General features: G+C 38.1%; 1 protein-coding gene across 3 annotated transcripts; it reads left to right on the forward strand.

Annotated features, from left to right (window-relative positions):
* Window positions 1-374: 374 nt before the first annotated feature.
* On the forward strand, window positions 375-24,674 carry mecp2 (methyl CpG binding protein 2). Of its 3 annotated transcripts, none has more exons than XR_013817374.1 (4): window positions 389-518; window positions 16,899-17,267; window positions 21,754-23,395; window positions 23,495-24,674. XR_013817374.1 is itself a non-coding variant. In XM_079828026.1 (3 exons), the coding sequence occupies exons 1-3, from the start codon at window positions 487-489 to the stop codon at window positions 22,925-22,927; spliced, it is 1,575 nt and encodes a 524-aa protein (XP_079684152.1). In that variant the 5' UTR covers window positions 375-486; the 3' UTR covers window positions 22,928-24,674. The 3 variants fall into 3 exon arrangements, 1 of the variants encoding a protein (XP_079684152.1); XR_013817375.1 differs by having other exon boundaries at window positions 21,754-23,029; window positions 24,037-24,674; XM_079828026.1 differs by having other exon boundaries at window positions 375-518; window positions 21,754-24,674.
* Window positions 24,675-25,499: the final 825 nt, after the last annotated feature.

The raw sequence follows: 25,499 nt of genomic DNA on the forward strand, positions 1-25,499 counted from the left end.
CTGCTGTAATTTCATGCCAAATATTAAAGTGGATAAAAACAGTACGACTCATTTGATATTTGATGGTCAGAGCAATGTGAATAATGAAATCACGTTTTGGAGGCAAACAAGGTCAATATTTTCAGATCTGCCCTATATGAGGTGCAGAAAAGGCTATTTAAAAATCTGCACTTTTATCTTAACACATTTCAAACACTTGATATGAATTCGTCCGAAAGAAACAGGACTTAATCGCACAATGGACTGTTATTCTGGTGTGCAATGCAGCTTTCCTCGCCCTGGACGACGTTGTTCCCCTCTCTCTAGTTATCCACTTCTCAGCTCTCGCGAGAACGTACGCGTTACCCTCTTTCCCTTCCACCCCCACCTCTCGCGAGAACTCGCGTCCGAAGGATGGTGTTGTGTTAGAGGGAGTGGGAGAGGAGGGTGAGGGGTACCCACAAAGATGTTGCGTGATTTTTTGGAAATTTATTTATTTAAATAAAAATGGCCGCCGCAGAGAGCGGAGAGGAGAGACTGTAAGTGTGAATCGCATCCATTCCCATTGTCACGGCTTCCAATGTCAGGCGTCGCGAGCGGCGATGGCGTAGGTTTTGATCGTCGCTGTGATATTTTGTCAGGCGAGCTGAGGGGGGAATGTTAGCCGCGCGCTAGCCCGCGAATACGTCACTCGTATTTCTCCCGCTCTTTTTCCACGATCAACGGACACATTGTGCGGCACGAGAGCGGCGCGCGTTATCCCGTTGTGTGTTCGGTGTCGTTTTTCCGACGTTACTTCAAAAACTCCTCTGAAACGTACCGCGAACGGCTGCCTGGGGGTTTGGACGCACACATGTTTTGTTTTGCTGATATTCGGGGCTCTTTCGCGGTAATGTTACGCCGCTCCCGTGTTGTTTAAAGCTAAGAGGTCGGTTTGCTGTCAAAAACAGCCGACTGAAGTTAGTTAGCTAGCCTGTGGCGCTGCAGGACATGAGATTTGCTCCAGATAGATACGCCTGTCCTGGCGTGGAATTACTTGACTAACTTAAGTGCTTCGAAACGAGGTTACCCTGTTGGTTTTAGTGCTGTGGTGTAAGTTAGCTAGTTAGCTACCTAGCCGCACATCATCAGGTACCAAGTTTGCATTTGCAAGCAAGTTGGCCAGTGTGCTAATTCTCTGATGTCACCGTGTGTGTGTGTGTGTGTGTGTTGTTATTGCTGCTCATTTTACCCCTGCAGCCAGCAAACCATATAACCCCAGGTGCAAAACACTGTTCATGCGACTGTTGTTGTTCTAGCATCACTGAAATAGATAGCGAGCTTGCTTTAGTTGTGCACAAGGCACTCCCAGACTGGTGATATTGTTGAGCTGCTGACTTCCGGTAACCAGCTAACGGATCTAGCAGCATCTTATTTGTCTATATATATGTGTGTGTGTGTGTGTGTGGTCGACCGCAAGGCGACGTGCACAAACGGAGTGACATGCAAAACCCACTGGTTCATGTCTTACACACACTTGTGACATGGCTGTGCAACTTCTTCCTGTGTTGCAGGTACTTGCTCATTTGGGCTAGATTAAATATTTATTTTATTATGGAAGTAATGTGGTCACCAAACTATCGTGATGTCTGAAATGGGGGCACATTGAATATCCATTGTAGTGACTCGAAAGAAAGTCCCATTGTCACAATCATTCTGTTTTCTTGCTAGTTAAACATTATCTTTGATTTATTATGGTTCTTATTGTTCATTAAAGAGCTGTCAAATGTAGTTTCAAGGCTACTAAATTGTACAGTCAACGTTCATGATAATGTGAAACTTAATAATAACCAATAGCAATTCGTTTCCAACATGATTGTTTAATCGACCCGCCCCCTAATAATAAAACTACAGGCCCGGTTTCACAGACAGGGCTTACATTAATCCAGGATTAGGCCTTAGTTCAATTAGAGACAGAAAAAAACATACCCGGTGTGCATCTTGAGACAAAACAATGGCACTGACATAGTTATTTTTTATTATGCGGCTATGTTTAAAGGGATAGTTCACCCCAAAATTTTAATTATCCCATATTTACTCTTATTAAAGAAGTGTGTATGACATTCTTCACTCTGACGAATACAATCAGAGTTATATTAAAAAATGCATTTTCAAGCTTTATAATGGCAGGCCACAATTTTAAGCCCAAAAAAATGCATCCATCCATTATAAAAGTGCTCCACACGGCTCCGGGGGGTTAATAAAGACCATCTGAAGCGAATCGATGGGCTTTTGTAAGAAAAATATCCGTATTTAAGACGTTATGAAGTAAAATATCTGGCTTCCGCCTTCCGTATTCAAATTACTGGGAAAGTGTAACGCCTCTCGCAGTTCAAAACGCTTACGCTACGTAGGGCTGTCGCGGTTATGAAATTTACCTTGCGGTTATTATGGGTAACGATGGGATATTACCGCCGTTTTGTTTTTGTTTTTTTTTACAAACCTAATTTATCCTGATTTTACTGCATAAAAAGCTCTGTTGTTGAGTTATTATGTAGCATAAATTGTTGCTTTTTAACTGACAAAGAGACACGTTTTAAAACATTTTTGTTTATTGTTAAATGCAAAACAGCAACAAGAACATTTGTTGAAGGCCTTTGCCTTTTCCAATTAAAAATATAAAACAAATCAAATAATTTGAACGTATCATTGATATAATTGTCCCTATATCGAGGATCTAAAAAACTGGCCTTTGCCAAAAGTTTTTGTAAGGCAGCTGGTTCACACTTCCCCTGTAGAACACTACACATTTTGTGCTTTATGTCCGATGTTAAGGTGGTATCCTCGCTTGATGGTTTAAGCATATCTTCTGTCAGGAGTTTCAGGACGGGTTTGACAGAAGACACTGTAACGTAGCTTTCGCCAGACAGCAGATCCGTAAACTCAGCCGTGGGTTGGGTACTCTTGTATCATTATTAATTTATTTAACATCAAATGCACATGACGAATTGTAAAACAAGGCCACAAAAAAAAAAAAAACTGAACACTGCGGTTTCTGCGGTTGCTTTCCTTCCTCTGCGGTTGGCTAGTCAATAGCGCGGTTGTACAATATTGCGGTTACCGCGACAGCCCTAACGCTACGTCTGATGTCATCGTTGCGCCAGGTACGCTTTTTTACGCTACGTCCAACGTTATCGTCGTGCCAGGTAAATTTTTTATGCTACGTCTGATGTCATCGTCACGCTATGTATGCTTTATTACGCTACGTCTGATGTCATCGTCACGCTATGTATGCTTTATTACGCTACGTCTGATGTCATCGTTGCGCCAGGTACGCTTTTTTTTACGCTACGTCCAACGTTATCGTCGTGCCAGGTACGCATTTTTACGCTACGTCCAACGTTATCATCTCGCCAGGTACGCTTTTTTTACGCTACGTCCAACGTTATCGTCACGCCAGGTACGCTTTTTTACGCTACGTCCGACGATATCGTCGTGCCAGGTACGCATTTTTACGCTACGTCCAACTTTATCGCCGCGCCAGGTATGCTTTTTTACGCTACATCCAACGTCATTGTCGCGCCAGGTATGCTTTATTACGCTACGTCTGATGTCATCGTTGCGCCAGGTACGCTTTTTTTACGCTACGTCCAACATTATCGTTGCGCCAGGTACACTTTTTTACGCTACGTCCAACGTTATCGCCGCGCCAAGTACCCTTTTTTTATGCTACGTCCGACGTTATCGTTGCGCCAAGTACCCTTTTTTACGCTACGTCCGACGTTATCGTTGCGCCAAGTACCCTTTTTTACGCTACGTCCAACGTTATCGTCGCGCCAGGTACGCTTTTTTACGCTACGTCCAACGTTATCGTCGCGCCAGGTACGTTTTTTTACGCTACGTCCAACGTTATCGTAATACGGAAGGCTATTTTACTTTATAACATGTTTAATATGGATATTTTTCTCACACAAATGCGCCACTTCGCTTCAGAAGGCCTTTATTAACCCCCCGGAGCCGTGTGGAGCAGTTATATGATGGATAGATGCACTTTTATGGACTTCAAAAACGACACAACCATTCACTGCCATTATAAAGCTTGGAAGAGCCAGGACATTTTTAATATAACTACAATTGTATTCGTCTGAAAGAAGAATGTCATACACACCTAGGATGACTTGAGGGAGAGGAAATTTTTGGGTGAACTATCCCTTTAAAGGGGTCATTATCTAGTTAATTGTACTTGGTGAACTATCCCTTTAGGGGACAGTGTTCATCTCATAAATGGTTAGTTCATTCATAAGGTCAAAACTATTCATTATTCCATGGCTAACAAACAGAATATCTCATCTAGGGATGGGCATTTTGGACTATCGTCTCTATTGCGGTTACATTCACAAGATGTTGTGGTCATGATAACTACACATTTTGAATGTGTATTTTACGCATTGCTTAAAACAAGTGATTTTAAACTGTTGAAGTGAAAGATAACTTGTTTCGTTACATGCGCTCTGTGCATGAAGCCGCTGCTTATAGAGCGAGGGAGTACTGAACTAAGTTCTTTTTGGGCTTCACCAGATCAAATACACACACTTATGTGTCAAAATGTCTTAAGTGTATGTAAACAGTTGAGTGTATCTGTAATATTAGATAAGTGCATTCTGTCTTAAAGTCACAGCAGCCTAACAAACATGTCAATAATGTTAATCAAACAACAAAAGAGAGAAAATAACTCACTGCTCATGACTGAATCACTTTTGTAACTTTAAAAAGATTTAATTTACACAGTGAACCCAATGAAGTGTTTTTTCTTAAAGGCACCATATGTAAGATTTTTGGAAGAATCTAGAACAGTAATATATTTTGTTGACTTGTGTACTTACATTATCCCAAATGTTTCCAAGACTGTTTAAATCCAGAGAAATAAGCGATTTTAACCAGGACACGGATTGTGTGTGCGCCGCCTATCAATGACATCATACCCCTCGATTTTTATTTTGTAGAAAACCATGGAAACACTAGAGACTAGGGATGGCTCGATACCACAATTTTGGTTTCAGTACGGTACCACAATCTAATACTGAAGTAACGATATTAAATTGATACCATACAGGGTCTGAATTTTGGCGCGGATATTGCAAATAATTTTACTCACCTCAAAGTTTGGGGTTTATAAAGCGGGAAATTAAAGCAAATGTTTATTATTAAATGAATCAACAAAGATTATCACATCAAATCAGTGATTTGAAAACTTTCTTGTGAGAAGTGTGCGTCTCCCTTCTCTTGCTTTCAAAATTTGCAAATTGCTTCTGGCTTCAAAAGACATCGCACCTGCACTATAAAAGCATCTGCGCGCTCAGATTCAACACTTTCACTGTCGTTTCGGGACAGCTGACGGAAATCACTGCCCACGTCTTTTTAAACCTTGCCAATTTGAACATGCAAGCGATTTTATAGTAGAGCTGCAACTAACAACTTTTTTCTGTCAACTAATCTAATGATAATTTTTTCGATTAGTCGACTAATCTAACAATTATTTTTCTTTCGGCTAATCTAACGATTATTTTTTCTATTAGTCGACTAATCTAATTATTCTTTTTTCTGTCGGGTAATCTTGCGCTTATTTTCGATTAGTCGACTAATCTAACTATTATTTTTTCTGTCGGCTAATCTAACGATTATTTTTCGCTTAGTCGACTAATCTAACTATTATTTTTTCTGTCGGTTAATCGAACGATAATTTTTTCAATTAGTCGACTATTCTAACTTCTTTTTTCTGTCAACTAATATAACGATTATTTTTTCCGATTAGTCAACTAATCTAACGATTATTTTTTCTGTCGGCTAATCTACCGCTTATTTTCACTTGGTCGCCTACTCAGCCGATTATTTTTTTTTTTCCTACCGACTAATCTAACACTTATTTTCCGATTAGTCGGCTAATCTAGCGATTATTTTTCTGCTGACTGACCTAGCGCTTATTTTCCGATTAGTCACCTGATCTAACGGTTATTTTTCGCTTAGTCGCCTAATCTAACACTTATTTTCCGATTAGTCGGCTAATCTAACGATTATTTTTCTGCTGACTGACCTAGCGCTTATTTTCCGATTAGTCACCTGATCTAACGGTTATTTTTCGCTTAGTCGCCTAATCTAACACTTATTTTCCGATTAGTCGGCTAATCTAACGATTATTTTTCTGCTGACTAATCTAGCGCTTATTTTCCGATTAGTCGACTGATCTAACGCTTGTTTTTCGCTTAGTCGACTAATATAGCGCTTATTTTTCCGCTTAGTCGACTAATATAGCGCTTATTTTTCCGCTTAGTCGACTAATCTAACGATCATTTTTTGTTGACTAATCTGATGATTTTTTTTTCTGTCGACCAATCTAACGGTTATTTTCCCAGATTAATCTGATGATTTTTTTTTCTGTCGACCAATCTAACGGTTATTTTCCCAGATTAATCTGATGATTTTTTTTTCTGTCGACCAATCTAACACTTATTTTTCGCTTAGTCGCCTAATCTAACACTTATTTTCCGATTAGTCGGCTAATCTAACGATTATTTTTCTGCTGACTAACCTAGCGCTTATTTTCCGATTAGTCGACTGATCTAACGCTTATTTTTCGCTTGGTCGCCTAATCTAGCGCTTATTTTTCCGCTTAGTCGACTAATCTAACGATCATTTTTTGTTGACTAATCTGATGATTTTTTTTTCTGTCGACCAATCTAACGGTTATTTTCCCAGATTAATTTGATGATTTTTTTTTTTTTTACTAATTATTGTATTTCAGAGAGGGTAGTGAATTTGTATATTATTTTAACATGATATCAATGAATGATGACAATATTAATTGTTTTTAATGAAGGGTAGTGTACTTAAGCCATTTTATAATGAAATATCTGAACACAAGAAGCGTTTTAAACATTATGTATAACTAATGATATACTATTCATCATAAAATGTTTACAGAGTAGGCCTAATTAGGAAATGTAGTTTACTATAATAGTTGAGTATGATTTACTTATTGATTTGTGTCAATAGTAAACGAAAATGCACTTGTATTTATCTGCAAAAGGTTCACATACAGGAGCTTTCAGCAGTGTTAATGTATAACTAGTCGTCTAATTTGAAGATATACATGCGTTTTATCCGGCTTCTGTTTAAAGTACTCCTACACTTTTGAAAGTCGTGGTCTGGCTTTATCCCGGGAGCAGAAGCCGGCATTATTCTAGATCTGTTCTATCTAGAACGTAAATAATGTGACACGTCGACGCATTTCACGCATGTCGACGTATTTTCGTCGTTGCAGCCCTATTTTATAGCATTTCGTAATACATGGTATGGGCGCTCACTTTGCGCTCATACCAACAACACACACACACACAAGCCTAAAGAGCTCGCGCATTCCAAATTAAGTTGTTTTTCCTTAATCAAATACACACAAAATGATGTAAAAAATGCTCATCTTTAGTAAGCAGTCACATAAACGCAGTTGGTTATGTCTTGCGCGACCTGTAATAGTAGCCTATGCATGAAAATATTATAAGATCTAAACGTCACTGTTTGAAATCGAAAACTGGAGATTTCATTATATTTCAACGGTTTGATGGTTCTTCATCAGTTTTATAAGCAAAGTTCTAAATTTCACGTCTACTCTCTTTATTTATTAGTTTTGGGCGTGTTGAGTGAGATTCTATATTAATTTTGTTGCCGCATTTGCCGGTTTTGCGTCAGTTTGCGTAGCGCACTGCCACCTAGCGGTGAAATTTGGAACAGCAGCAAATAGGCCTACCGAAATGAGCAAAATCATGATATCGCACCGTTTGAAATAAAAGATATACTGGTATTTTCCCAGTAGCGTTATTCTGCGCATCCCTGCTAGAGACGCTTTAATATATTATGTGTTTTATTAGACAACTGTTTGGATACATTCATCGACAGAAAACTAATTTTTATACAGCTCAACACAGTTAGTCGATTGTTTGAATCTCTCGTCTAATATGATCAACAGCGCTGGGTTCCCCCATATTCGTTTGACTGGAAGAAGAAAAAGCGGCGATTGTGGCGTGATAAAAGCTCAGATTCTTTCAGTCCCGGGAATCGGGAGTCCAGTCCCGATTCTTTTCCACTGGCTTTGAGGTGAAGACGACATCTCCCATGATTCCGCGCTCAATCTCAGCGTCATCAAGCTACGCCTTTGTTTTGATTAGGCGACCTCTAGTGGCGAAAAGCTACATTTTGTGCCTTTAACTGTCACCGTCCCGCTAACACGATCTTTTTATTTTTTGCCCTTTTTTGTATCATATATTTTTAGTAATAATTTTAAATTAGGTATCATTCAAAAGCTTACAAACTAAAAATTAATCCGGTGGAAACCATTTTTGAAATTGAACGTTGTGTTACCATGGAAACAGTACTTTGAAATCTTTTAGTGGGCTCCTCCCCTAGTGGGCGGTGTCAGGTTTCATATTACAACATTTGCTTTATAATCAAAACCCTTTCTAATCTTGACAAACCACATATCGTCGGAAAGGTCAGAGCCTCAAGGTTCCATATTTGGCGACTATTTTGTGATGGAAATTATATTTTGGACAGAAATGTATTAATTTGTTACGGGAGAATGCTTTATTAAAAAAATCAGTTGAATGTGGATGACACCCGGTGGCTATTTTTGGTACAGCGCTTAAACAAAATCTCATAGGGACTTACATTTTTGTGATATTAACTTCAAATTTGGAACTCAACTTCCTTGGACATATGGCTTTGATTTTATAGTAATTTTATAGTAAAATTTATTTTGTAAAATATATATTTTATATGAAATAAAAATGTTTAGTACAGTGCATTCGATTTACAGTAAATTTATACTTTCCATAACTTTTTCATACTTTCTAATGTTTTGAACTGCTCAGTGTCTAGGTCTATTTTCCATTTAAGTTTGGATAGTGCATTTTCACATCTATTGTCAAAAAGGGCGGTTAATTATTTGATACAATATATATAGTATTTCTTATTTAGTGCTTGAAGTTTTTCAGGTAGGTCTATTTCAGTTGTTCAAATATAGTATATCATAACCTTATTTAAAGAAAAAACTATATTGTGATATATATCGTTATTGTAAATTAGATTTTAGTCATATCGCCCACCCTAATCTTATCTACGCCAATAAATTCATGGAGCATGCAACACTGGATGAAGTTTTAAATGAGTAATTGTAAATGCATAGTAAAAAGATTTTGCGGTAGAAGGGAAAGTGTTTATATTAGGTCCTGTGTCTGGACTTTCACAAATGCTAACAATAACATGTGGTGCGGTTTGACTGATTTTACAAATATAGATTTTGTATTCATAAATATTCTATGTAGTTTCTCAGTTTGCATGCATAGTATTTATGTAAAGTGTAAAAACAAATGCTATTTAAAATATTTATGAATTGAGTTTTTCTAGTCACACTAAAGGGCATGTGAACTTCCCAAAAGTGTTTCATGTTAGAATTAACACACTCTAAAAAAAAAGGCTCGTAATCATAGGGGAACCTTTTTTAGTGCTATATAGCACCAATTTTGGTGCTTCAGTGGTGCTTCAGCGGTTCTTCAGAGGTGCTATATAGCACCTTAGTCAAAGAACCTGTTGAAGAACCTCTGAAGAACCGCTGAAGAACCTCTGAAGAACCACTGAAGAACCACTGAAGCACCAAAATTGGTGCTATATAGCACTAAAAAAGGTTCCCCTATGATTACGAGCCAAGAACCATTTTTGGTGCAATATAGAACCTTTTTTTTTAGAGTGTATTTGGCCAATAAATGTGATGAATTAGGTTTTTTAGTTGCTGGAGAAAAGGCATTTGATATCAAATAATTTGAGTAATTTGCTTAAAATAACATATTACTGTATTTTCTTGAATGCTTTATTAACAAAATAATTGCAGAAATTAATTTCATGACACTTGCTCTTACTTCAAAAGATATAAATCAAGAAGTCAAGCCTAAATGTTACGTCTCCAGAAGAGGGACGTGTTTGTTTGGGTTTCAACTTTAGCCCTAATCGGACTGTAATTGTTTCTCGTGGGGTCGTGGGGTATTTTCATCATTGTCAGGGGCTAGTCTGTGATTTTATTGCCGTCTGAATCCAGAATGTCAGTGTTTTTCTCTCACCACTCGTGTTAAAATCCCCGGCCGAATGACCTACTGTTTTTAGACAAACACAAAGGTCGTGTGGTGATGTAATTGCCATCTGAATCCACATCTCTGAGTTTTCAAGAATATATATATCCTTTTTGTTTATATCCTTTTTGACCCCTGCAGACCACCGTACGGTTAATTTGGACGCATTTTAAAGATCTAGACTTTTATTACTGAAATGCTGGCGAGTATTTACAAGAGCAATATATTTCATCACCGCTCAAAAAATAAAAGCACGTAAACATTTGAAACGGGCCGTTATTACGGCAGTGATTATATCTGTTAATAACCACAGCATTATGATCACCTCATGTAAACAAGAGGCTGTGTTCACTTATTCCCGCTCATTTCCATGTGGAATAAAATCACATCCTTTAGTTTGAGATGAAATACAAGACAGAAAACCATTTTAACTATTATGTGCGTCTAGGGATGAAACGGTATGGAAATTTAACATCACGATTATAGTGACCCAAATTATCACGGTTATCAATATTATCACGGTTTTGTTCAAACGAGATGAAAGTATTCAAAAAGAACAGATACACACACTTAAAACATTTCAACAAGTTTTATATTTGAAATTCAACAAACAACAAATAACTAAAGCAGCTCTATGCACTTTTTTTTAAGCTAGATTATGTGGGATTTCCTTCCTTAATGGCCGTCGTCAATAGCAACGCATAATGCATAAATAATAATAATTTGTCGTAAATATAATCTCTAATATTATCTCTGTAAATATATTCTCAAGAAATATTCTCATCAGTGTTCAGCAATGATGCATTTAAATCAGCATATTTTGTGTTAAAGCCCAAACAGTATCGTAGTGAAATAATGCATATCCATATTTCCATATGATTTGACATTTATTTTATTAAATATCAAAATGTGTGCATCATACCTGACACCTAAATGAACACTTTACAGTCAGTTTTATGACTGTCATTCTCTTCAAATGCTATTGAAGTCTGAAACGTGTATAACGTTACCAATGTTGTGTGTAACTTTAGAGACGGTCCCTAAATTCGCCAGCGTTATGCCAGTCATATCAGATGCGCTGTGGTTCTGCTGTGTGTTTTAAAACTATTTTCGCTGCTGAAATAGAACAAAAACAGTCCAACACAGTATGATGACTGAATCTCCTGCGTACATCGCACGTTTATCTCTGCTTTGAGTGCAGATTTCAGCGAGTGAGCGCGGCGCGCGCTCTGAACGCCTCTGATTATGAGACTTTACATTCATAAACTCAATATAATCACGTGTGAGTGGTTATAATGCGCAACGCGATTATAACAGACGGCTTTTGAGAAGACTAAGTTCAACAGCCAGAGTGACTAGTGTGCAGCCGAAATAACGTTATACCCGCAAATGGCGGTTGTTAATGTTAAGCCCTGAATATTATCCCTTAAATGTCACCCTAGTCTTGTCTGCATTTGTTCGTTCGCTTCACGTTATTATTTGCCAGACGTAGTTTTGGTATTGAGGTCAAAGTCCACTTGCCTTGCGTTCGTAGTTTTGAAGTGTTCCCCCTATTACAGCGACTTTATTCTGGCATGTTCTGCAGACAAGGTGACCATCTTAGATTAAGTTTCCCTCAGGACTTTTGTAAAAGCCAAAATATGACCACACCTCAGATTTGGTCCTTTTAGAGGCTGAACAATCTCCCGGCGCTGTCACTGCCTTCTGACATTTCTTATCATTCAAAAACAGCGGTGCGCTGCGTCACACTGACGCTGACTGGACAAGATTTACCGCGAGTTTTCACAATCGTGATAATCACACGCGGTTTTAATGATAATTAAATTTTATACGATATTACTAACCGTCACTAAATTTTATCGTGGTTTATCGTGAAACCGGTAATCGTTTCATCCCTATGTGCGTCTATTTTTAAACAGATTTAAATAATTAAATTATATTATTTTTCTATTATTACATGCAATTCTTATTATACCAAGCATATGACATGTTATTTACAGCAGTCAATCATGTTATTGAGCATGTTAGCAGGTTCCCAGGAGCGCAGGATCACAAAACTCAATCCTCCACCGTGAATAAATCACATCCGAACATTTATTTTTACGGACGAATTGGGCTTTTGTTGTATACAAGTCGACTAGAAACCATCGTCTTTATCCCGACCGGTTGAAGGATTCTTCATCCCTGGTCAATCCTCTTTTATGAAGCATTCGGATCATGTTGGACCTCGAGATCCACGTTCCTGCAGAGATTTTGCTGTGTACCTGCAGCTTTGTAGTAATCCTGGAGACCTTGGTTAGCTGGTTCAGGTGTGTTTGATTAGCGTTTGAGCTTTAGCTTTAGCTTTAGAGGTTTAGCGCTAGACCCTCAGCATTACCACTCATCCAATGTAAAGCATTGTGACTGAGTAAAACATACATACAAACTAAAACTGATAGATTATAAGTTATGTTTACTGCAGAATATTCATATATATAATTTGAGATTAGGGAGACAGACTTGATTATGTCATTTGCAGTGCTTTATGGGAAGGGGAACACTTTTGCCACGGTTTCCATTTCCATTTGTGGATCTCATTTCAAGATAGTGTCGTTTTTCACTCGCAATTCAGATGTATTTATATTTTTTTAAATAAACCATTTAAAAAGAAGCAGCAAATACGATATGATCGCTCAACAGTCTCTGAACTCATGCAATGTTTATGTTATTGTTGAAAATCAATTCCTCTGTGGAGAAAATGTGATTTCTGATTCTGGAACCCAAAACTGGTAAAATTGCATTGTGGGAAATTAAACATGCTAGCTATACTTCACATATGCCTACTGTGTGCAGTATGTATACTCATAAATTGGCTAAATGAAATTGAAATATGGAGCTTTCTTTGCAATATATTATGATGATGTGCTATTTAATTTATTTCGTGGATGAAAACTGAACGTTTGTTTTTAACGTGTGGTTTTAAGGCGTGGTGTTTATTGAAACATGTCAGTGACTTTTTTTGGCTGTCTGTTATTGATTGTTTAAGTGAGTTTAACAAAAAAGAACAGATTAAGGTTGTCGTTTCATCACTTGAGTTTGTCTTCTGAATTTTATCATTGAAAGTGACACAACGTTTGAGCTTTGAACATGTTGGATCTGTGCCGATGTTCCCACCCTGATAGAGGTAAATGTAAATGATAAGAAAATCAAAAACTTAAGTGTCTTTTAAATCTGGCTGTATTGTGAAAGCTTTGTATACCAAAACTAGGTAAGTTAAAAAATAAATAGGTAACATTTTGGTTTATTTTTTTTCCTCCTCTTAAATATCAGTTGCTGGAGATATGGAAATTATTAAGTGTACAATGTATATTTTTTGTTTATTGTGATGTGATGTTTTAAAGGAACACGCCACTATTTTTTCTCATTTTCCGACTCCCCTAGAGTTGAACAGTTGAGTTTTACCGTTTTTAAATCCATTCAGCCGATCTCCGGGTCTGGCGGTAGCACTTTTAGCATAGCTTAGCATAGATCATTGAATCTGATTAGACCGTTAGCATCTCGCTCAAAAAATGACCAAAGAGTTTCGATATTTTTCCTATTTAAAACTTGACTCTTCTGTAGTTACATCGTGTACTAAGACCGACGGAAAATGAGAAGTTGTGATTTTCTAGGCTGATATGGCTAGGAACTATACTCTCATTCCTGCGTAATAATCAAGAGCTGTGAGCCGTCCCATGAGTGCAGCGGCGCAATGATATTACACAGAACCTGAAAATTTAACTTCCGTTAACAAAACCATCGTGACAACCTGCTTACACAGGGAGCGCTGGGGACTATTCTCAGGCTTTTCATTTTCCGTCGGTCTTAGTACACGATGTAACTATAGTCAAGTTTTAAACAGGAAAAATATCGAAACTCTTTGGTAGGGCTGGGTATCGAGTCAGATGTTCCAATTTGATTCGATTTCGATTCACAAGCTCTCAAATCGATTCGATTCTCTATTCGATTTTGTTTCTCGATTTTCGATTTCGTTTCTCTATACGATTTTCGATTTCGTTTCTTGATTCGATTTCGTTTCTCGATTTTCAATTTCGTTTCTCTATACGATTTTCGATTCGTTTCTCGATTAGATTTTCGATTTCGTTTCTCTATACGATTTTCGATTTCGTTTCTTGATTCGATTTCGTTTCTCGATTTTCGATTTCGTTTCTCTATACGATTTTCGATTCGTTCCTCGATTCGATTTTCGATTTCGTTTCTCGATTCGATTTTCGATTTCGTTTCTCGATTCGATTTTCGATTTCGTTTCTCGATTCGATTTTCAATTTCATTTCTCGATTCGATTTTCGATTCGATTCAACTCAATCAATATAGATTTAATACAAATACCATATTTATTAAAAAAAGAACATTAAAAATAAGTTTACAAGTGGATAATTCAAAAGAAATCAAGAGCCACAAAACTGTATATTAAACTCTTTTTATTGAACTCTTTTTATAAACAGAACCCATCTCTATATCTCAAATGCATACAATTATGTTCAATACAATAACATTTTATTCTAAAAAATGTATCTGAGAAGTATTTTATACAATTTAGTTTTCATGGATATTTTGATATATTTATTCTAAAACATAAAAAGGATATTGGATGATTTTCAGTAGCCTACACGACAAGCTTTTCTTGCGATTTTGCCGCCCATCATGTGTGCAGTTACACGAGAAGCGTGTTCATACCTGGACGCAAGTAGTTGCCGTGGTAACGAACAACAATACCTTAACGTGCTGACTAATATGGACTTTTATTTGAGGTAATCTGTTTATAATATAAGCTGTTAGGTTTGAATTACAGGGTTTTTCCTACATTGAAACAAATCCTATCCGGTTATGAAGTGTTTTCTGTGTGTTGACAAATCTTTCGCGATGTTCTAACAGACGGGATTCACACACAACGCGTCTGCTAATGTCCGATTCGCCCCCTAATGACTCCTTTGAACCGAATCATTTTAACGACTGGTTAGAACAACTGATCCGTTCAACACTGAACTAACGAATCAGTTTATTAATTTACTCAGAACACCTGAAATGAGAACACAAGTGTGCTCACCCACTTTAGCAAGAGTGGATAGTAAGAATTAGCTTTAATCATCCACAGTCTTTCAGCTTATTTATTTAAACAATGTGTAATAGCCTAAAATCATTTAGTTTAGACTGGAGTGAGGTGAAACCAGAACAAAGTTGTTATTAGCTAGCTGATAATTTTATGAAATTGTATATGGCAGAAAATTAGGCTATTTGTTCTTTTTTTTTAATACAACTTTTTAATATTGATATGATTATATACCAAAACAATTATCTGTAAATCGTGTAAAAATGAGGAACAAAAATAAACATCAAGGTATCAAAATAAGATAAGCAAAAATTACAAACTTTCTTTGAATTTATTTAAAATGTATTGTCAGTATTGCACTTGCAGATCACGTGGGTAGGGTACTTTTTTACTGTGCGTGTGTGTGTGTGTGTGTGTGTGTGTGTGTGTATGGATGACCATGTCTGTCAGCCACCACCGAAGACCATTTTTGACCCAGGAAAAACCCCTGAATTATTGGTCCTGCGCTGTTGACTCATTTGATTTGAATATGTCTATAATGGCTAACGTACGTGCTTAAGTAAACCCTCAAGTTTAATACAAATTCGCATGTGTGTGATCTATTTTTAGCGGTTGTGTGCTGGGCTGTGGGGGTGTTGCAACGCCTAGGTGATGTCTCATCAAATGTTTCTGCAGATTTGTAGCATTTCATCTCCGCATTACAACCATCAACAATGCCGCCATTTAAGCTCTGAATGAATGACAGGCGCGCTTCTCGCTCTTTTGTAACATCGCTCAAGGCAAATAAGAGGGAGACATCTAGTGGAGAAGGCTAGTAATTAGATTTACGTTAATCTTATGTTCAATGTTTGCAGAAATAAATATGGAAAAAAATCGATTCGTGGCCTTTGAGAATCGATTTTGAATCGACCACGTTTAAAAAAAAAACGATTAATCGAAAAAAAAATTGTTTTTTTGCCCAGCCCTACTCTTTGGTCATTTTTTGTGCGAGATGCTAACGGTCTAATCAGATTCAATGATCTATGCTAAGCTATGCTAAAAGTGCTACCGCCAGACTCGGAGATCGGCTGAATGGATTCGAAAACGGTACTGATGACTCTAGGAGGTGTGTTTCTTTAATGGGTTTACATATTTTGTTCTTTACTCAAATCGCAAGCCACCATGTGGCCAATACAAAAACAAAGTAATCTGCAAAGTCTAAGGCAAATTAAGTTTATCTGTAGCATCTTTTGTAAAAATGCCTTTGAGGGACAAGCCACAGACAAGAGGGAAATTCCTTCGTCCTCTGTAGACACTGATTCAGCCTCCACGTTGAGGTTTTGCTTGACACCTCCAGGGTGATTTCCGTGCGCCTCTACGCTCAGTAGAAATCAAATTTAACGTGTTTATCCTGAAGTTACGAAATACACACATCCTGAGGATGACGTCCAAAGATGTTAAGATGCGAATTGCATCAGTTAATTTGGTTTTATGCTAACACTTCCCCACTTCCCGCCTGCTCCGTGGTGGTATTTAATAGAGAAAATGAGCAAGCTTTGAAGCCAACATATTGAATTGATGATGCCAAACATGCAAAAGCAGTTTAAAAAAGATATTTAGACAAGCGCTTGACTAGAATACAGACCCGTAACACTGTCATCCTGTCTCAGTGTGCCACTTATTTCTTGTGTTGTCAGCAGAGGTGATGACAAGAATGAATACCAGGAGGGCTCAAAAGACAAGACACAGAAGCAGAAGAAAAACAAAAAGGAACGGCAAGATGTGGAAAAACTCGAGGCCACAGTATCCGTTCCTCCACCCCCGCCCCTCTTTAAGCAGGGGGAAGTCGGACAACAGACAGAGGCAGGGAAGTCTGAACCCACTGACCCTGAAGTTGGAGCTGCTCTCAGCGCTCCAGAATCTTCCGCATCGGCCAAGCAGCGGCGCTCCATCATTCGGGACAGAGGCCCACTGTATGACGACCCTTCCCTGCCTCAAGGCTGGACGCGCAAGCTGAAACAGCGCAAGTCGGGCCGATCTGCTGGCAAATTTGATGTCTACCTGATCAAGTTAGTACAAGTTACAGAAAGTTTGTACCTTTTTTTGAGAGCAAACAGCACATAAATCAGTCATTTTTAAAGTTACGTCATTGACTACTAATTAAAAGATGGGCGGCATGCAAAGTACGCAACAAAACTAAAGCTGCCTCAGATGATGAGTCTTATATTCCCCGTTCAACTGATTTTATTTACATATAATGGATTATTTATTTGATCCCTATTCATTGTGTACTTCTGTCCAAATCCAGCTTGTGATGTCTCTGGTCTCTCACCAAATGTTTATACAGTGGTGCAAAAAAAGTGATTAGAATACCTGAAAATATTGACCTTTTTTGCCTTCAAAACATGATTTAATTTCATAATGTTCATGAAACATGCAGATGGTTGCTCTGACCATCAAATATCAGATGAGTCGTACTGTTTTTATCCACTATTTGGTATGCAATTACAGTGTTTCCCACACATAGACTAAATCGTGCCGTTGCGTCACAGAATCAACACCGGCCGCCTTATTCATTAACTTTTTTAAATCTCACGCCAAACTGCCAATCCTACTTTTATTATAAAAGTTTTAAGGCCTGTACACACCGGGACGAATATCGCGCGCAGCGCGCTTATCGCCAGCGTTTCAATGTTCTTCGTCGTATCAATGTGTGCTCGGCAAGAGCGTTTTGTGCTTGAGCGCCACCAAGTCGTGTTTTACTGTCACTTCAGGAGCTCCAGGCACGTGAACAAAAGCGCCGATCTCATTGGTCGGTCAGTTTTTAACGCGCCGCGTCAAAATAAAAAAAACAAACCCGAGGTGTTTTTTTTTTAAAAATGACGCTTTTACGCCTGCCGTTTTACGCGTCGGTTTGCACACTCACATTGGCGCCCTTTGTTTAGTCACGAGGCGTTAAACGTCGGCGATAAACGCGCGCGAAAATCGTCCCGGTGTGAACAGATTTGAATTGAGTTTGAAATGTCAGGTGGTGCGACCAGCAAATTTACATTTAAAAGCGTCAATTCCCACCGCAATTGCAAAATGAAGTAAGAAATATAACTGTAACCCGTTATATAATGTATACAAATAATTTTTACAGTTAAAAACAAAACATAAAAACTCCTTATGGATAATTGGGTGTTTGAACACGTAGAAAAGTGTCCGTTTATTGGATTAAAAGGGCAATAAATAAAGAAATGGAAAGGGAATGTACCATGTGATATGCATTTTAGACACTACAATGATTCATATGTATATTATTTTTAATTAATATATGATCGCACCACCTGACATTTTCTGGGTGGTAAAATCAGAAATCTTGTTTAATGAATTAATGCTGTCTTAAAAGCTGTAAAACCAATATGAATCAACACCATAACTTTTTTGGACATAATAATAATCTTATTTGTCATTGACCCACATACTAATATGCTAATGTTTTGAGTAAGAATCACAGATTTACAGCTGATTTGTCTGAGGCAGGGTTATTATTGTTAACTAAAACTAAAACCATAAAAAAACTTTTTTGTTACTTGAACCTAAATAAACCTTAATGGAATTTTTTTAAGCTAGTTGCCAAGTCAACCCTTTTAATTTCTGTCCCAGCAGTATTTGAAGCATGATATAATAACTCAGTCGTTGTTGAATTAATCTGAATGTATAGAGAGAGAGCTGTGCATTACACTGGTCGGTGTCTCAGAGCTTTGGGTTTGATTTACAAGACTTGTTGTATGGCTAAATAATGAAATGATGTGAAGTTTATTGTTCTTCCACATAATTTGACATGATGAATAAGGGCATGCTGTTAGACACTGACTGATGTGTCACAGTTCCCACAATACGTATAAATACACTGCAAAAAATGCTTTTCTTACTTAGTATTTTTGTCTTGTTTTCAGTCCAAATATCTAAAAAATCTTACATTAAGAAGCATTTACTAGACAAGCAAAAGTTTTTGTCTTGTTTTGGGGGGAAATAACTCAAAATTAAGTGAGTTTTCGCTTAAAATAAGCATAATAATCTGCCAATGGGGTAAGCAAAATAAGCTCAATTCAAACAGAAAACAAGATTATTTTGCGTACCCCATTGGCAGATTATTTTGCTCATTTTAAGCAAAAACTCACTTCATTTTTTGTTATTTTCCCCCAAAACAAGACAAAAACTTTTACTTGTCTAGTAAATGCTTCTTAATGTAAGATTTTTTAGATATTTGTTAACACTTTAAAATAATGGTCATTAGTTAACATTAGTTTACTACATTAGTTAACATTAACTAATAATGAACTGCACTTATAAAGCGTTTATTAATCTTTGTTAATGTTAATTTCAACATTTACTAATACATTATTAAAATCTTGTTAACATTAGTTAATGCACTGTGAACTAACATGAACAAACCATGAACAGCTGGATTTATATTAACTAACATTAACAAAGATGAACAAATACAGAAACAAATGTATTGCTCATGGTTAGTTCATGTTAGTTAATACTAGCGCTGGGCAAATTAACGCGTTAACGCTGGCGATTAATTTTTTCAGCTTAACGCATTAAAAATATTTAACGCAAATAACGCAGCGTCCGTTTTTATATTCATTTTTGCTTAGCGTTACATGATCATCACGCTCTTATTCATGTAAATGCTTCCAAGCGCGACAAGACACAAGAGAGCGCGCTGTATGCCAGTGTCCTGTCTGTGTCTGTGTCTGTGTCTGTGTGTGTGTGTGTGTGTGTGTGTGTGTGTGTGTGTGTGTGTGTGTGTGTGTGTGTCAGCTAATCAAGGGACACTGAGACACACACACACACACGACGCATAGATAGACTCGCGTCAGTTTCCTGCTCACATCGAGTTCTCTTTTGCTCTTGAACAAACAACAACAACACAGATTTTTGAGTATTCTCATATTAGGAGTCTTAAATTAGTTAAATAACGTCTTAAATTTACTTAAAGATTTGTGAGGAAATGAGATGCGCGGCCGTTCTTAAAGTGACAGTAGCACTGATGATGCCTGTCATTAATGTTCATCAAAGAACAACGGGAACAGAGAAAATTGTAGCTTTAATGATGATTCATCTGTATTTCATTTATTATTTATGCAGTTAGGAAGGTTTGATAACTATTACGTTTCTGTATATGTCTAACAGGGAAGGCCATGGGTAAATATAACATTTATTATTTTGGGCTTATGTAAAGATTGTTTTAAGTTCACTTAAGTTAAAAGTTGTTTTTTAAAGCCTAATAAATGTTGAAATTGGGAGCTTTCAGTTATACTGTAATGTAACGTCAATAATGTTTCATAGACACTTTAGTATCAGTGATACTGGCCTTCATTCATAAAAAGATGACAATACAACACATATTTAAAATATGCTGTCTTTAAATTGTTTATACATTAATTTGGAGAGTAACTGAAATTATTACAATATCAAAATATTAAAAACTTAAAATATTAAAAACTTGCGATTAATCGCGATTTATTACAGAAAAAAATCTGATTAATTAGTTAATTTTTTTAATCGATGCCCAGCACTAGTTAATACATTAACTAATGTTAACTAATGACCATTATTCTTAAGTGTTACCGATATTTGGACTGAAAACAAGACAAAAATACCAAGTAAGCATTTTATGCAGTGTACTAAATGCTTAAAGGATTAGTTCACTTTTAGATAAACTTTGGCTGATAATTTACTCACCCCCGTGTCATCCAAGATGTCCATGTCTTTCTTTCTGCAGTCGAAAAGAAATTAAGCTTTTTGATGAAAACATTCCAGGGGTTTCCTCCATATAATGGACTTCAATGGGCCCCAAACGGTTCAAGGTCCAAATGACAGTTTCAGTGCAGCTTCAAAGGGCTTTAAACGATACCAGACGATGAATAAGGGTCTTATCTAGCGAAACCATCAGTTTCTGCGAGAAACCGAGCAGTATTTATGCTATTATTTTACCTCTTATCAGACGTACGTGATCATCTCTGAGCTCCACCATAACTTCTGCTAAGTGAGGTCAAAATATAGATGTATACGTAGATGCCTCATTAGCACGTGCACGGATCAGTAGAATGAGGCATCTACTATCGATATATCTATGACCAGGCTCATATTTGACCTCACTTAGCGGAAGTTATGGCGGAGCTCAGAGATGATCACGTTCGTCTGATAAGAGGTAAAATAATAGCATAAATACTGCTCGGTTTCTCGCAGAAACTGATGGTTTCATTTTGACCTTGAACCGTTTGGAGCCCATTGAAGTCCATTACATGGAGAACAACCCTGGACTGTTTTCATCAAAAAACTTAATTTCTTTTCGACTTCTGAAAGAAAGACATGGACATCTTGGATGACATGGGGGTGAGTAAATTATCAGCGAAAGTTGATCTAAAAGTGAACTAATCCTTTAATAAGAGCAAACCTGAAATTAAAAGAATATATTTTGGTTACAAATTTAGACTTTCTCAAATAGTTTTTAAATGACTGTCAATTTATAGTAATGTATTTGTTTTTGTTTTTCAGCCCAGAAGGGAAAGCCTTCCGTTCCAAAGTGGAGCTCATGGCGTACTTCCAAAAGGTGGGCGATACCACCACGGATCCCAATGACTTTGACTTCACAGTCACGGGCCGAGGAAGCCCGTCTCGTAGAGAAAAGAGACCGCCAAAGAAGCCTAAAGTGGTCAAACCCTCCGGTCGCGGGAGGGGCCGCCCAAAAGGCAGCGGTAAGGTACGGCCGGCCACAGAAGGGGTGGCGGTGAAGCGGGTCGTAGAAAAGAGTCCGGGAAAACTCCTCGTAAAGATGCCCTTTGTAGCCCCTAAAACTGAACCAGGGGCTCCGTTGGGGCAAGCGGTAGTTGCCAAAGTGCGCCGAGGGCGCAAGCGGAAATCGGAACAGGAACCGCTAAGCACCCCCAAAAAACGTGGCCGCAAGCCGGCAGTGGCTTCACAGTCCGCAGTGGGGACCGGATCAGCCGCCGCATTCGCCGCAGCCGCCATTCTCACGGCAGAAGCCAAGAAAAAAGCTCAGAAGGAGTCTTCCGTGAAGCCTGTTCAGGAGAGGGCGCTTCCCATCAAGAAACGCAAAACTCGAGAGACTTTGGAGGAGCTGGAGGGATCTACCACCTCTGTGACCGCACCGACGGAGACCTTCGCAAGATCGACGGTGACCCCGACATGCGAGGAGGTAGAAACGGGACAGAGGGGTCACAAGCATCCTGGCCGGAAGCACAAAGAGGCGGGAACAGATCCAGGGAACGGGAGCAGCAGCAGCGGAACGGCAACCGGCGGACTGAAGAGTCACAAGAAGAGAGATCAACGAGGGCAGCACTTTAAACACCACCACCATCATCACCACCACCAACACCACCACCTGCTGGCCATGCCGCCCTCCACCTACACTCCGCAGGCTCACCAGCTCTCCCTGGGTCACTCCACCCAAGGCGGGCCGCCCATGGAAAACGAACCCCAGGACTTGAGCACCTCCAGGCCGAAAGCGGAGCACGTGAGGACTGACAGCTCCTCGAGCAGAGACGCTCAGAACGCAAGCAAGATGGCCGACCTGCGAGGGCAGAAGACGACGACTGTGATGGGAGAAGGCAAGGAGATGAGAGACATTGTTCCGCCCTCCGCCGTCCCGAGGCCGAGCCGCGAGGAAACGGTCGAGTCGCGGACACAAGTGAGCGAGCCAGTGAGCTGACTGACTTAAGCGATCGATCGGCAGTGGAGAAGAAGCGGAGGCAGAATGATTTTTCGTTCTTTTTTTACCGAGGAAAAAAAGAAAAAGGAAATATTCAAAAACGTACTGAAACAAAAGGCAGCTGTTGTGTCTCGTTCTCTCTGTGGGTTGGACGCGGGGCGATAATTCTCTTGCTTCCGGATTAATTCTCTGCTAACCTTATGGTTTCCTTTTATTTCCCACTATATATTAGTGTATCTTAGCACTCACCCAAACCTCGTTATTCCTTTGTCAGAGCTTGTAGGAAGTAGAAACACACTCGAGTGGTAATGGATGCACAAGTCACACTGCAAAAAATGCTTTTCTTACTTAGTATTTTTGTCTCGTTTTCAGTCCAAATATCTAAAAAAATCTTACATTAAGAAGCATTTACTAGACAAGCTAAAGTTTTTGTCTTGTTTTGGGGGAAAATAACTCAAAATCAAGCAAGTTTTTGCTTAAAATTAGCAAAATAATCTGCCAATGGGGTACGCAAAATAATCTTGTTTTCTGTTTGAATTAAGATTATTTTGCTTACCCCATTGGCAGATTATTTTGCTTATTTTAAAGCTACACTGTGTGATATTTTCCCCCATCTAGTGGTGAAAAGGTATATGACCATCCAGTGAATATTAGTTTCTCTTCCTCTCAATTCCGATTTCGTTTTAACTCCTACGGTGGCCGATTTAGTCCAAGATTAACATGGCTTCCAGTTCGACCTCGTCCACATTCGACACGGTGCCATCGAGTGTTAAAACGCGAAAGGCGAAGCTTGAATTTACGGGTATGTCCCTCTTTGGCTAATGTACTTTCAAGATGGAGGGGCAACATGGCGACCCGCATTCGAACCCTCACCCGTATGTATTTTCAATGGCATATTATAAACTTACGAGAATACTTTATTACTTGAAAGAAGTAAATATACATTAATGAGCACTTATATTTTAGAAAGAACTAAGTGTTTTTAGCTAAGAATAAACTAAAAAAGTTACACAGTGTAGCTTTAAGCTTAATTTTGAGCTATTTTTCCTCAAAACAAGACGATAACTTTTGCTTTTCTAGTAAATGCTTCTTAATTTAAGATTGTTTAGATATTTGGACTGAAAACAAGACAAAAATACTAAGTAAGAAAAGCATTTTTTGCAGTGCACACGCCATAGTAAGTGAAACTTTGCTCTCGAATGAACTCAAATTCCTCATAGTCATGTCATCTCAACCCTATCAAAACGGTGTCCTATTCCTTTCTGTGTCACATAAAATGAAGGGAAGCTGAAGAAGGCCACCTTTCCTTTTGAGTCGGACACAGCTGTTGCAGCAATTAAAAAAATGCTAGCTTAGCTCAGACAGAAAAGAACTTCCTAGTTGTGGGTTTGTGCCAAGCTGACATTTCCAGCCCGTTGACCTGTGAAGATCAATCGAATCCGGTAGTATTATTTGTTGTTGGTATTTTTAGCGCACATGTGTATATTAATTATGAGTAGTTCGTTTAGCCTAATCACCCGTTTCGGAGGTGCCTGAGAAAATGCAACTAGAGCGGAAAGCTCTCTTTTTCATTTTCTCCGGTGGGGAAGATAAAAGCACAAATGTATTTGTTAGGGAATATTGAAAGCACAGTTCAGTGTAGCGTCTGGAGTAGATGTTAATGAATACGAGAAGAGGAATTTAATACGTTTACCTGCTTTTTTTCCCATTTAAATAGTGGCCTTGTGTTCTTGCGACACAAATCCCTAACAAAAAAAAACAACAAAAAAGCATACCATTTCAAATGTAGATTTTGGTTTTACTGTGTGTGGTAATAGACTAATACCATAGAGCTGCTGTTGCTAAAAATGACTCCGACAGGAAAGTTAATAGATTGCTATATTTATATAATGTCTCGTCAGGCTGTAGCTGTGTCAAATGCATGGGTTGCTGATGTTTGCGTGCTTTGCGTGCTATTTATTACAGTACTCCGACATTGTCTCTCCTATACATAAAGGTTTATAAAGCCGGGTACAGCACTATCGATGAGCGTTTTAGAAACATATATATTTTGAATTATGAAACATTACTTGGCAACAAAGGAAAGAAAACTCGACAACTCGATCCCATCATGAAATGGTTCCATTAGTTTTCTAATCTGAACATTAGCAGTCTTTTTGCAAGTGGTTAGATATTGGACAATGAGTGTCCTAGTAATTAACTATACTATATATATATATATATATATATATATATATTTATATGATTAGGATAGGATGAAACGTAATCCTAAAGAAATGTTGAACCAAACTGAGGAAGTTCTTCTTTGTTGTTTATGTACAATTTTGGATTTTACAGGAACTTTTACAGCACTTTTTCTGTTTCCATTTTCGTTTCTCCTTCTAGATGAAATGCACCTTACTTTTAAAGCACTTTTTTTTTCCATTTTTTTTTTTTGAATCATGAGAAGCATACCAATTTTTTTTGTTGCTTATATTGTTTCTAGTTAGCCTTGCACAGACTTCTGTTTCATGTCCGGAGGTTGTACCTTTCTTCGTATGTTAGCATAGGATGCATGTTTAATGTCATTATA

Source organism: Gobio gobio (assembly GCF_949357685.1).
Source record: "Gobio gobio genome assembly, chromosome: 10".
NCBI classification, from domain to species: Eukaryota; Metazoa; Chordata; class Actinopteri; order Cypriniformes; family Gobionidae; genus Gobio; species Gobio gobio.

Excerpts from the sequence above, each read along its gene's own strand:
- mecp2 (XM_079828026.1), top strand. The coding sequence starts at position 487 with ATGGCCGCCGCAGAGAGCGGAGAGGAGAGACT. Across the intron at positions 519-16,898 it reads GAGAGCGGAGAGGAGAGACT|AGGTGATGACAAGAATGAAT; the intron begins GTAAGTGTGAAT and ends TGTTGTCAGCAG. Across the intron at positions 17,268-21,753 it reads TTTGATGTCTACCTGATCAA|CCCAGAAGGGAAAGCCTTCC; the intron begins GTTAGTACAAGT and ends TTTGTTTTTCAG.